At 38.2% G+C, this 14,325-nt stretch overlaps 1 protein-coding gene across 2 annotated transcripts in view; it reads right to left on the reverse strand.

Annotated features, from left to right (window-relative positions):
• LOC145774372 (guanine nucleotide exchange factor VAV2-like) overlaps positions 1-14,325 on the reverse strand; it is a 145,029-nt gene that overhangs the window by 63,742 nt on the left and 66,962 nt on the right. For both annotated transcript variants that reach the window (XM_082585605.1, XM_082585604.1), the window contains exons 12-14: positions 14,135-14,266; positions 13,507-13,587; positions 7,851-7,960 (exon numbers count right to left, since the gene is read on the reverse strand). In XM_082585605.1, the coding sequence (XP_082441731.1) occupies positions 7,851-7,960; positions 13,507-13,587; positions 14,135-14,266 (323 nt within the window). The remainder of the gene's footprint in view (positions 1-7,850; positions 7,961-13,506; positions 13,588-14,134; positions 14,267-14,325) is intronic.

The raw sequence follows: 14,325 nt of genomic DNA on the forward strand, positions 1-14,325 counted from the left end.
ACCCATCTAAAGTTGTTAATAGCAAATTCTGGAAAGTGATGTTGCAGTGCAAGCTGAAGTTCAGACAATGTGTTCATGATTTGCGGAATGATTTCTTGTTGATGAGTTGATTCATTAAGGTCGGGAAACGAATCAAAGACTTTCTTCAATCTTTTATTTTTCCCCCGCATTGAAGGACAACCATCAGTATTCAGTACAAACGCTCACGCAGTTACTCCATTTCAACTCAGGAAGCAAAACATTTTTATCTACCAATTTGAATATGTCTTCTCCTTTGGTTGTGCCCTTCAATTCTTTGCAAAACAAACAGATGAGATTTCCCAGTTCTGTCGGTAGATTCGTTAATTTGTAAAGACCATAGTAGGCCTACAGACAGCTCGTTGTCTGTAGAAACAACGTGTTGGCGAACTTTAGCCTTTAAATCTGAGGATAGCTCTTCTATCCTTCGTGAAATTATGTTATATGGATATTGGATATACAGTACTGTGAGGTTACAGAAACCAGCGATGTTAAATGTATTTAGCGCTGTTCGTCTCGTAACTCGTTGGAAAGCGTTCCAACTTCAGAACCAGATCTTTCGATTGTTGGTGGTACTTCAACATAAGAGGTTGTTTCAACTTCCTGATGAGCTTGAACATCTAGTGAAGCCGTGCAATCAGGGCTTCACTAGGGCCTGACCTTATATTTGCAGATGGAAGCTCACCGACCGAACTTGAATTGCTTGTTGGTTGTGCTTGGGCAAGCTCATAAACGTTATCACTGTTTCGTCGAGAAAAGAATGTATAGATGCATTGTTCCTTATGCATTTCAACAATCTTATCTATAAAATTTTATTGTTGAATAGTGAAAACATAGTAGATGCATTTTATCAAGCATGCTTTTACTTACCATTATTAAATTAAACATGTTCAAAATTGAGAATGCTTTGCGACGTAAGGCAACAAAACGCTATTAGCCGGAACTTTACATGAATGATAAGTTCCGAAGTGATTTGGCAATTCTTCTTTCGATAGCTCCTTCAAACAGATCCTGCACTTCACTCGCTGTTTGCTGAACCTTAACCGCTTCTTGGTAAAACCGACCAAAGCTTTTGCCATCCATGTTGGCGGAGGATTCTTTTGTTTTTTGGTCATTAAAGGTAGGATACTGACTAACTTAAGACTATCCTATCTGTAGTCGGGCAGAGCTATGCTGTTCTTACAACTTGCCTACTACCTTGTCCGCGGCCAGTGAATTCCTACTGTTCTTCCGAAAGCGAGCTCATATATATAGCGGCCTTTCTCGTCTGTATTTCTGATTCTGAACATCTGGTCGAAAACTAGGTTCGAAAATAGAACCGGGCTAGGAAATTTTCTAGACATAAAAAAACGAGTGTATCCCAGAGACAAATTTGTTAATTGGCTCATACTGTAAAATACAAACTGGCATAGATGTGGATAAACGTTGACAACTAAAAGTAGCCTAATTCGGTTATTTTATCTATAAAAGAAATCCGTTGTGTCGAATAGCCCGAAACACGTGTGGAGAAATGTTTGATGCTAGGCGTTAGAACTTCAATCAAAGCATTTTTGCAAAGTGTTTAAAATGTTCTTCTGGAAGAGAACTCCTTTCCATAAAAATAGCAGCTTTTTTCATCTGTATTTCTGAACATCTGATAGGAAAAAACTTTCGTAACAAGTATCCAACAGTCATTTCAACAAAGAATATTGTTAATTGGCTCATGAGAAATACAAACTGGCATAAACGTTGACAACTAATAGTAGCATAGCTTATTTCATCTATAAAAGAAACCCATTGCATCGAATAGCACGAAACGTGTGTTGAGAAATGTTTGATGCCAGGTGTTAGAACTTCGATCAAAGCATTTTCTGCAGTGTTCAAAATAGCGGCGAGGATGCCTTGGGAATTTCTTGCGTGAAGCATTGCTTTTAAACCTTGCCTTGAAGTACCTGGCGGAAGAAAATTTATGTAAGTCAGCGCTCTCATGATTGCATCACGTGATTGCTCCCCCCGATTGTTCCTCCACCTGACTTTACGTCCTAGAGCTCTCAGTTTTTTTTTTCCATAAGGCACGGTGTTTGTCGAATAGTGACAGTGTGTGTCAAGCGGCATTGCCATCAAAAAAGGCAAAAATCGCAGCCCCTTATCAACAAGGTTTGCAAAAAAATCTAGATAAACTTGTAAAAAATAAATTTTCGTGTGACAGTCATTCTGTATATAAAACGTTTAAAGTGCACCAATATTTTCAACTGAAGTTGCCTATCCTTTGCTCTTTCTTCGAATGTTGTCTACAAATTTAGTTGTTTGCCATGGCTACTATTTTTTATCATTTTTGAACGTTTTGTGCGGCTTTTTCGAGGGCGGCTTGTATTTGTTCATACAAACGTTTTTGTCTTCTAACTGGTGCTTAGTGAACATTCGAGTTTATCTACCATAAGTACCGGTAACCTGTGCTAGCCCATCAGTGCTGAGAACAAGTGGTTTAGCCTTAGTCTACGCCCCTGCTGAATACTGTGCTGCTACTTGGTGCAGAAGTGCCCATACTGACCGTGTCGATGTACCAATCAACAACTGCCTGCGAACTGTCACAGGTTGCCTCCGCCCAACTCCAACTGACTGTTTGCCTGTCCTTGTAAACATTGAGCCTGCTGCACTACGACGCCAACGTGCTGTTCTTTCCCTGAGCCGTAAAGCCCTAAACCCTGGCCATCCGCTACACACAACCACGCTGAGATATCCACCAAAGCAGCGGCTAAAATCAAGAAAGCCATTTGTACGCGCTGCACAAGACCTTCTGGCAGCCTTTGGTGGAAGCCCTAGCAAACAGTGGTGCCACGCGGCGTGGTGTGAACAATGGTCAAGCAGCACGTCCCCACTTCGCCAAGTATTCAGATCCCCGTCCGAAAACCAGCTGGGACATGGCCTCTCTAGACTTGCCTCATCAAGGCGTAACCGTTTGCTTACTGGTGTTGGACGCTATGGTGCAGACATGTTGCTTTGGGGCTTGGCAGAGAGTGCTGCTTGTGAGTGTGGCGAAATGCAGACGGCAGCCCACATTATCAAGGATTGCCGGCTATATAGATCACCCCATGGTATGGAAGGCCTAATTTCCATCGATGACGACACCAGGCAGTGGCTAACCAACGGATGCCCTGACATATAGCGACAATACGAGAGAGAGAGAGTACCGGTAACAAGAACTCGGAAACAGTAAATCAGCTGCAATTTTAATGTTTCTTTTTGTAAAACCGCTAATTCGACAGCTGCTATTATTGTTGCATCTGTGTAAAGCAAACAAAACCAAAAGGAAGTACAGGTAATGTTGATTAGATGACAATACAATTCAGCGCTCTGTTTTGTCAAAAAGTTTTTATTATATTACCATCCGACCACTACTCTAACGTGACAACTGCTGCTTTTCACATGTGCAAGCTCTCAAAGACAGCCTTTTTATATTACACCGGACTCAACAATCTATTGTTGGGAGCAAGTCTTTTAGGCGCAGACAGTTAGGCGCCGGTCAAATAGGCGCACACACCGTGGCGTCTGGATATTTAGGTGCGGAGCACTGTGGCGCCTGTGCATTTAGGTGCTATTTCTAGTAAAGTCTGCAGATTGTATCAGCTTGGCAGGTAGAGCAATGCTTTTCACACAAAATGTTATATTGAACAGAAAAATATATTGTATTTTAATGCGCGTGTTCGGTAGTTATTTGTTGTTCGTCCAGGTTTGCGTAGGTGAAAACTTTATCAATAAATTATTCAAGTTTAAGAACATGACTGAGTTCATTTTTAGTGAGTCAAATAATAACTACACTAAACATCAGTAAAAAATATACCGTAGCCTATATTCAAGCTGATGGTAGGTTTGAGTGAAGAGTAACTTAGTTTTCCGTCAAAACCCCGACTAGGTTTAATAACGAGCAAAGTCGCACCATTATACTTGCAACTTGTAGCCAGGGTTCATACGCCCTATAGAAGTGTATTCATATAGTAGAGCGTTGTCTCATTCGTACTCGCCACACGACCTATCCCTCCCCAGTAGAAATAATTGCGAAAGATAACAGATTAAGTAAGGTTTCATCTGGCTGCAACCTGTGTTCAAGATGCATAGCAAATGTCCTGTGGAGATGTGCTAATATCAAGAGTAGTAGAGCGTTGTCTCGCACCTCATCTCCACACGCGCATTAACAAAACATGTTTTTCTGTTCAATATAACATTTTTGTGTGAAAAGCATTGCTCTACCTGCCAAGCTGATACAGTCTTCAGACTTTACTAGAGATAGCACCTAAATGAACGGGCGCCACAGTGCTCCGCACCTAAATATCCAGACGCCACAGTGTGTGCGCCTATTTGACCGGCGCCTAACTGTCTGCGCCTAAAAGACGTGGACCCTTATTGTTTTAGTTTGAAATTGTCGTATCTCTAGCAAGCTGCAGTGTTTTGGAGAAATTTTGTAAAAAGTCACTTGTAAACATGAGCAAAAGACCTGCTTATTCTATAGTATTCAAGACAGAAGTAATTAAGTTTGCAGAAAAACATTAAAATCGAGAGACCGGAAGAAAGTTTAAAATCGACAAGCCAATGGTACTGAGATGGTTGCAAAACAGGGAAGAAATAAATGAAGCTTATGAGAAACCAAAAATAGATTTTATTTGAATTGGAACTTTCTGATGCTGAAACAGAATGTAGAGGTTTTAGAAAGTAAACCATATTTGATGTAATTTACTCTACTTGACTTTTTTGCTTGGCTTTGAGCATTGTAGTATTAATTAGTATTTAAATTTGGGCTGTAGCGTTTGATTAACAGCGCTTCCTGAATTTTAGTGTCAAATTGGGATTTGCCTTTGCGTAAAATTTTAAATGAGTCAGCAGAGAATTTTTGATCTGTGCAAAAAGAACAATCCATGATATGGTCTTTGATGGCACTTTTCTTTAAGTCTCTAAAGTTCAGATGCTCCCGTACTCTCGTGGTCAAATGTCTGGTGGACATACCGATGTATGTCAATGCCGAATCACACGGACATGTAAAACAATATACGACATTTGAGCAGAGAGACGAAGGCGTCTGGGACTTTAGTTGAAAATACGAACTAATTTTAAATGTTTTATAAATAGGAAAAACGTCCACATCAAATTTATTTTTCATAAACTGTCCGATTTCACGAGCAAACGTTTTGGATTCTTTTCCCACGAAAGCAATGTTTCACGTTTAACTCATTTTCAGCCTTTTCTTTTCGCTTTATCTCTGAGAATTCCAACCAAAAAGAAAAGGCTGAAAATGAGTTAAACGTGAAACATTGCTTGTCCATTCCGTTCGTGGGAAAAGAATCCAAAACGTTTGCTCGTAAAATCGGACAGTTTATGAAAAATAAATTTGATGTGGACGTTTTTCCTATTTATAAAACATTTAAAATTAGTTCGTATTTTCAACTAAAGTCCCAGACGCCTTCGTCTCTCTGCTCAAATGTCGTATATTGTTTTACATGTCCGTGTGATTCGGCATTGACATACATCGGTATGTCCACCAGACATTTGACCACGAGAGTACGGGAGCATCTGAACTTTAGAGACTTAAAGAAAAGTGCCATCAAAGACCATATCATGGATTGTTCTTTTTGCACAGATCAAAAATTCTCTGCTGACTCATTTAAAATTTTACGCAAAGGCAAATCCCAATTTGACACTAATTAGTATTTATTGTTTAATTTTTATCTTTTGTATATTGCAGATTTGTAATTCCTGATGAGGACACAAGTACGTGTCGAAAACATTAGAGTTCATTTTAATAATGTTATATTTTTTGTGTGTAATACATTATGTTAAATCCGTTAAACTTACTTGGTTTTGTTTGTTTATGGTTCAAAAAGAATTGTAATCAACAATACTGTGGTATCCCATGCTTCAGCTTAGAATTTCAGTAGTCATGCCAACAATACAAAGAAATAAAGTATAGTCTTTCAATAATGCAGCACAGTAATTTTATATGACTTGTTCAGTCTAATCGCTCACAAGCTCATTTTCTTATTTTCAGTATCTTGCTAGCATCTGGCACTAGTAAAAATATTTTAGGAACCTTTGAGTGGTGGTTCACTGGCGTGGATCTGGATATATCACTCAGGCAGTTGGGAAATGATGTTAGCATTACATCACTCCTTACTCCTTAGCTTTCAGTAAAAATAAAAATACACAAAACTATACCTCTTGTTTAAGGTTGGATTTTAATCACAAAACAACTTATAGTCTATGAGCCAAAATACTTAATAAATGAAATGACTATATAATATTATATCTACTGCACTGCTTGCGATCAAAGAGCTTTTAGGATGACAAGTGTTCTCAGGATTAGAGTTAGGGTTCAAGTCTTGTTCTCTGCCAGGGCTTCAAAAATTACCAAATCATAGGTATTTATCTTCAACGGGTTTGAAGTTTTTCTCAAACAAGGGCAAAATTCCTTATCTACCAACACTAATGTAGCCATGCCTTTCAATGAAACATCTTAATTTCATAATCAACAAGCCTTTTGTGCGCATAAAATGTAGGCCTTATAAAATTGTTACTAATCTTAATGGCATCTGCATGGAGAAAAATGAGATTTACAGTAAAACATCAAGATGAATTTTAAAGGCTACTTTATTCAACTAGATTAGTAAGCCTAACCGTTTGTATGTACAATCGGAGGCACACATTCTTTTGTGATCTGTAGTTCCTTTTTCTTAAGTCAACTGCAATTAGAGTCTTCTGATAAACTTATAAAGCGATCATCAGTAACGTGCAAAGCCACTTTTAGAACTATTAGCAGAGCAACATCTTAGGTAGTATTAGGCGTATTAGGCTATACAATCTGTTACAATTCATCAGGTGTTTATTTGAAACTTGTTTGACTACATTGGCCAAGCATGCAACAAACCTTTGAAGAGACCTCAATTAGAAGACTTGCTTTTTAACTGAATTTAACTCTGCAATTGCATGCTTTGCTTTTGCAGAAATTACACAACGTTTTCTACTGTTTTTAAACATGGATTTCTTGCAGACTTTAATGCTGGGCCAATATCAGTGTCACTCATTGTAAGCCAAGGTGTTCGCTGTCAACAAATACAAGACCCTTTTAGTACCCTTTCTTGAAAATGTATTGTACTTTTTAAAGTGGTAGGCTACCTTTTTTACAAAGTACAAATCTTCAAGAAAAAGTACCCTACCTCTCCGCAAAGCAATAAACTTCAAAAAAGTAGCCAACCTCATTAAAATGCACAATTTTTTTTTATGTATGAAAACTTAATTAGCTTGACATTCTGTCTGATTTTTGATACAACTGATTTGAAAGCACGCAATTTGTTTCAATCCAATTAGGGACAGCGCTCAACAAATGCGCCACGAATGACCAGTACAGAAGTGCTGCAGTAATGGTTCTATTGCTAGTGTGGAGGCTACACCATTATGGTTAGCAAATCACAATTGCTCACTGTTCTTGTGATTACTCAGCCTTGTCATCTTTTGGATCCGTCATCGGATTTTTCTCTAACACAGGTTTTACTGGGCATGCAGTTGCTCTCAAATACATTAAATGGCGTATCCTAATACTTTTGTATATTACATATAAAACCCGGGTTGGCCGGGTTTAATTAAAAACCCAGATTTGTTTTAAAACCTTGCAGTATCCCAAACCAGGGAGTGGAATCTTAAAGAAAGCTGATGCACACAACACAAAGAGCAAATGTACTCATCGTTGCGAGATATGCTCAAACCAATGACAATTTTCGTTTCATTAAGCTGACGCTTTGGCTGACAGATGCAAATGAAACAATGCTGCAACAAATACACCAAAATAAAGAATCATTAATTAAACTTACAAAGCAGCTTTAGTATGCTCCAGCCATCGCATCTTGTCTCCTTCTGTCTTGGCATAAAGTGTATAGCATCGGGAACCATGCTTGTCTCGCAGTGTCCAACTCCATGACCACTGCAAAACAAACAGGAAAACTATCCTCATTGGCCACACAGAACTTGCAACATTGAACAAATAGACTCAAACGTGTTGAGTCTGCCTAGCCTGCTTTACACAATATTGTATAGCACTTGTATTTGCATGGTGGAAGAAAGAATACTTGACAGGGAGACACGAGTCATTATATACTGGTACCGGGGAGTTATGCTTTCCAATGCAGATTATGTAAATATACAGACACAACATCTCCTTTGTAGGTATTTTTCCACTAGGTTGTAAAGTTAAAATGTAGGTATATTTCCACTAGGTTGTAATTCAATTTGGTGATAAGCCCATTTGACATCTAGTTTAGTAAACCCGTTGCTTTGGTTCATGTCATGCAGCACTTCTTCAATGGTAGGCATCGTGTGACGTTTTCTTATGTCGGCTTTGTTAGTTTGGCGCATGTCGACACACAAACGAATGTCGACACACAAACGAATGTCGACACACAAACGAATGTCTCCACTTTGCTTGGGTAAGATTGTAGCAGGTGAAACCCAAGTTGACGGTTCTTCAACTTTTTCGATGATATCAAGGTCTTTTAACTGTTTCCATTTTTGGCTGTTTTCAATCCAAGCAGCAGCCTTTTCCTTCAATCACCATAAATTCGAATTTTTTAGTGCCCTATGTGTTGTTTTAAAGTCTGCAGAAAAAATTTCTGCTATTTTTAATGGTGCGTTATTTCCTTAAGCGCAAACTGTTTTGTCAGCAAGATGGCTTTTGCACTTAATGCGTTGTTTTTTCAATTTTCATAGTGTACGATCAATTACATTACATGAAGCTCCCGAGTCAATGATAATTTGAATATCGACTCCAACAACATTTACTGAAACTTTTCCAGTATTGTTACTACACACATTAAAGACATAGTCCAACTCCCCGTCTGCATTTCATTTTACTTGTCGAATGCTATTTTTTGGTTTGTCTTGTTGGGTCCGTTTGTTGGGTTCCTTTCCACCAGGCTGATTCAAATAGACTTTGATCTGCAGCAGCTTGCAAAGTGACCCATTTCATTGCATTTCTTACATTCTTTTCCTTGTGTTAGACAATTCCTATCGATGCTTTTGTGACCTTCCCTTCCACATTGGTAACAACGGAATCAAGATTGATAGCTTTTCTTAGCTGATTTAAACATCAAGATTTTGTTGACTTCCTGGTCGTATGATCTTGGTTGAATTTCTGACACTTCAAATACCGGAACCAAAGACAATTCTCTTAACGTTTTTTTATTCAAGCCACTTCCTTTTTTTTAAGAGTCCCTGTCGTAACGCATCCGATCTACATTTTTCCATGAATTTGATCATACATGTCTTCAAAACTTCACGTTTCTGCTTTTTGGCTTAATCGCGTGGTAAATTGTTCTACAGTTTCTTCATCTTTTTGGAAGAATGATCTAAATAAATGGCGTTCATATGGGACATTGTTTGAAGGCATAAAATAAGTAGTTAGGGCCTGAGCGGCAGCTTCATAGGTAGTCAATTATCCTTTAAAAGCGTGAAAAAAATGTCTTGCATTGCCATTCCAGCACAATGTAATAGCAGAACTTGCTTTCTAGATGCACTCGAGATATTCTTGCCTTCAGCCTAAAACTCAAAACCTCGTTTCTATCTGGTCCATCGGGTGCTTGCTCCAGGTCTCAGTCAAAAGGTTGCAAATCAAACGAAGGTATATCCATAATTTTCTAAATATTATACTCATAGCCAGAATTGTTGTGTCCGCCTAGCCTACTTTACACAACTTTGTAGTTCAAATTTAACTTGCTTGTCATAGCACCTGCATTTGCACGGCATAACAAATAATACTTCACAGCGACACACGAGTCATTATATATTAGGGCGTTACGAGTTTCCAATACAGATTATGTAAATGCAGACACTACAAAACATACCATGAAAAAGATTTTTACAAGGCAATCAAAAAAAGTTTCATCTTTCAACCAAAATTTTTTATAAAACACTGTGGTTCAATTTGCAAAGTGACCCATTTCATTGCATTTCTTACATTCTTTTCCTTGTGCTAGACAATTCCTATCGATGCATATAACAGATATATATGTACGACATATAAGAAACGAGTCTGCTACTATTCGGCTAGTCCGATTCGGCTACAGTCCGATTTGGCTAGTCCGATTCGGCTAGTTCCCTATTCGGCTACAGTTTTGAATTGTATTTTGTATTTTATTCCACAATCATAGGCGCCGACTTTTCAAAAAACTTTAGGGGGCGAGAAAGGTGATGACGTCATAACCATAACGCTATTTTACTCAATTAAAGTAGTCTTTGATTAAGCTTAGTGTCTTGTTTATATCGACACCTAGGTCGCAAACCGAATTTATTAGAACCACTGCTTGAAACGATTAGTTTTACACATACAGTACGCCTAGTTGTAAAAATTTTGATATTGTTAGCTCATAATTGGAACAGTTGGAAAACTGCGAGTGAATAACAACGATCAAGACAGTGAAGTTATCGAAATAAAATGCAAAAATCATGATTTCAAGCAGAGTGGAAACCCGCTATCGGTTTTATTAACCTCGTATCGCACGTTTTGCTAATTACTTACCTTCAAAGCGTTAACAACGCCGAAGTGTTTTCTCTTCTGTTTTTTTATCGAAAGTCTTTACAGTCTTTTATCGAATACAGTAGCCTATATACTCGAGTATAAGTCGAGATGTTCGCAAGTGAATTTCACCTCAAAAAGACAGGTTCAACCTATACACGGGACAAGCTATTGTCTCCAGCTTGGTAGTTTTCAAAATGAACGCATTTTTACTCCGGCAAAATCATTGTTGACGTAGATTACGGAGTTTGAAAGGGCGTCGAAAAGTAAAAGATTTGAACACATTTATTTCCAGTGATTCGAACTTAAATTTCAAATTTAATGATTTCTTGTCAAGTGTAAACTTTATGCACTTGTTGAGCAATATGCAAAGCTCACGAGACAAAACAGAAAGAGCTGTTTTAAGAAATCGATTTTTTTATTTTTGAGTGTAGGATATAATCGATCTTATTAGGTAACATTCCATGATCGTTGAAGTCGATGTCAAAATTAAGCGGTCGCATAAAAACAATGGTGTCAGGTTAGCTAGGTGATGATAGCAGTAACAGACATCGTTAGTGCAGACAATATCTGCGGCCAAGACCATTAAACACCTTTTCTTTTATCGGTTTTCAATTTAATTCTCACACATTGTGAACAAAACAATGCGTTCTGTTGAAACATAATTGATCTCACATATCATACCTTCGTTGAAAATAGCGCGTCTAATTTAGCTGGTTTACTTAATATTGCAGTGAATAGTTACGTGACTATTCCAGCAGCGTAAGTTACTCTATCATCTACTTTGAAATTTCCATACCGCATGAGAAAGCCATGCGATCAGCTGCTGTTTTGCGGGCAAGAGCAATGTAGGCTATTTTTCGCTTTTGGCACTCTTTAAGTCTGTTTAAATCAGTGATTCCCAACCGCGGCTCTTAGAGCCGCATGCGGCTCCAAGCTAGCCTTCTTGCGGCTCTCATTGACCCCTGAAAATTCCGCAAAAAATATAAAAACTCTATTTGTAATAATTAGGCGATTATTTTTTGACTTGTCAAAATTGTTTACGAAGTCAAAATTGCTAACAAACTGCATTATCGTGGTGTCGTAGAGGTTGCACTGTCAGTGAACTTTTCATCTTACACCTTGTAGCCTACTTTATACTGTTGTGAATGGCCCATTGTCTACTTATTGTGAATCATAAACCATTAAGTGAAATAATTAGGTTGATATAGTGTGATGCTCAACACACCTCAAAACGTGTAAAAATTTTGGTAGGTCCTATAAAACAGACTGAGAAAAGCAGTAAGTTATTGCCGCTATAAAACTGTGATAGTATAATTATAATCAGCCATTCGCTTAAGTTTTAGTATATTCAGCCAAAAATTATGTCAGAGCAGCCTTCGAAAAAAGCACGTACTCTTCAGCAGGAGAATCGGGTCTTTCAAAGCGCTTATTGGGAAGAAAAGTATTTTCAAATTGAGGTAGACAACAAAGCGCATTGCCTTCTATGTCTTGTGGTGATAAGTAGTGTAAAATTTTTTAACATTGAGAGGCAGTACAAAACTCATTCTACAAAATATGATGGCTACCAAGGAGAAGAAAGTTAGAATCTCTTAAGTCGGCACGGAATAAGCAAATATGTTCAAGGTTAGTAATAAATCTGAAGGAAAACGCAGCTTGCAGGTGGTGTTACAACACATTTCCCAACGCTATCTGACCATCGAACCAATGGATCATTTGAAGCATACAGCAGACTTGTCAGTAACTTGATTGATGAGTTCAACCACTGCATCAACGGAATGAATTTATTTTGCCAATGATGAACATGTTTGAAAATCCTATTGCAGTTAATGTGGCTACTGCTCCTGATACTTTTCAATTGGAGTTGCTAGACATGCAGTCAGATATCGAGCTCAAACAATTATTTCAAAGTGAAGACCTACTTGAATTTTGGAGTCGAGTTCCAGAGGGAAAGTATCCCAACTTGAAAACCAATGCCCAGAAAAACGCCTCTGTATTTGGATCAACTTACGTATGTGAAGCACTTTTCAGCAAAATGATCAGAATCAAAAATAAATATCGCAATCGGTTGACCGATGACCACCTCAAGCAGCTGCTGCATCCTCTGCAATTGCGCCTCGCTTTGACAAACTTGGCTCAAAGCCAATGCCAAGTTGGACATTAAATTGATCTGTGTTATTTTTTCTTGTTAATGTTATTATTCGTTGGTACATGCTTTCATGCTTTAAAATTTTCGTTATAATTACTTGAGTGTTTTCATGCGGCTCCATACGTACTCTGAAGTTTGAAACTCGGCCCCAACACCAAAAAAGGTTGGGAACCACTGGTTTAAATGATCTAAATCTCTTTTGCGAAGTGTTTTATCTTTGAAACACCACTTGTAATAACCATTTTTTTTTGCCCCTGGTTAGTGGTTAGGTCTAAATCCCACTCATCTAGCTTCGATAATTTCAACTGTAAAAGAAACGATATTGTGGAATAAAATACAACATTCTCTAAATAAACAGAAGGCGTCGTTGGATTTGGAATTTTGTAATAGTTGAGGATTCTAATATATTCTAAGTTTCATACAGACGGTGACGTAGGATATATGTCGATTTTATGTGAGCAAACATTTCAATTTAATAGTTTAAACGTTTTGCGCTAAATTTCATTTCAATTTATTTTTCTTTGTTGAAATGCAAAAGAAACGATATTGTGGAATAAAATACAAATTACAATTCAAAACTGTAACCGAATAGGGATCTAGCTGAATCGGACTAGCCGAATCAGACTGTAGCCGAATAGGGAAATAGCCGAATCGGACTAGCCGAATTGGACTAGCCGAATTGGACTAGCCGAATTGGACTAGCCGAATCGGGCTAGCCGAAACAGGCCATTCCGATAAGAGACAAACAGGGTAGGTTCATTTCCTGATAAAGTTAAGAAGATTACTTGCTCAAGTATCAACACATGCTCACCTTGGCTGCTTTACTTTGAGGAGTCTCATCAAGTTGACAGTCCTCAAGTCGAACCAAGTCTTTCAGTTTATATTTGTCATTCTGAAGACAAATAAGATAAGACATAAAGCAAAGCATGATGAAGATATTAGTTGCGAGCATCGTGGGCAAAAAGAAGTGCTTCCGTCCGTTAGCTCAGTGGTGAAGTACCGGACACAAAATCAAGCGGCAACGGTCCGACTTCTGGAGTGTGCGCTTGAACAATGCATTTCAGGACTGCTTTCGATTCAGCGGCACCAAGTGGATGGAATAATTACCCGGCGACAACACTTCAACAAGCAGAAACTTCACTCTGTCAATCTTGGTAACCAGCCCTGTGTCAGTGGTTCAAAACCTCTACATCACCATAAAGATTGAAAAGTAACCAAACTAACATATTATGCTATAAATGCAACACAATCCTCTTCTATCCAGACAGTCAGTCGATCAAATGTAAACACTGTTGTCATCTGGGCAGGAGTATTTGATAACTGGAAAACAGAGGCAACGGTAAACAATACTCTCCACAAAGTCATGTTAGTAGAAAGTGATAGCATTGATCATTAAAACAAAATGATATGAAAAAAGCTCCAAAGCTCAGTGAACTAACCTTTAGACTAGTCATAAACAAAGCTTGGTCGAACAAATATGTGAATCTAGCCTTTGACTTGTTGTCTGTTGAGCTTTTAATCTTCAGATCACCATCTTTGAGCAGACGGCCGTACGATGACAATGGAATTTGCTAAGAAAATATGAACTAATGTTTATTTAAGAAAATGAACTTTTCCTCACTTCCTGCAA

Source organism: Aplidium turbinatum, chromosome 7, assembly GCF_918807975.1.
Source record: "Aplidium turbinatum chromosome 7, kaAplTurb1.1, whole genome shotgun sequence".
Lineage (NCBI taxonomy): Eukaryota > Metazoa > Chordata > Ascidiacea > Aplousobranchia > Polyclinidae > Aplidium > Aplidium turbinatum.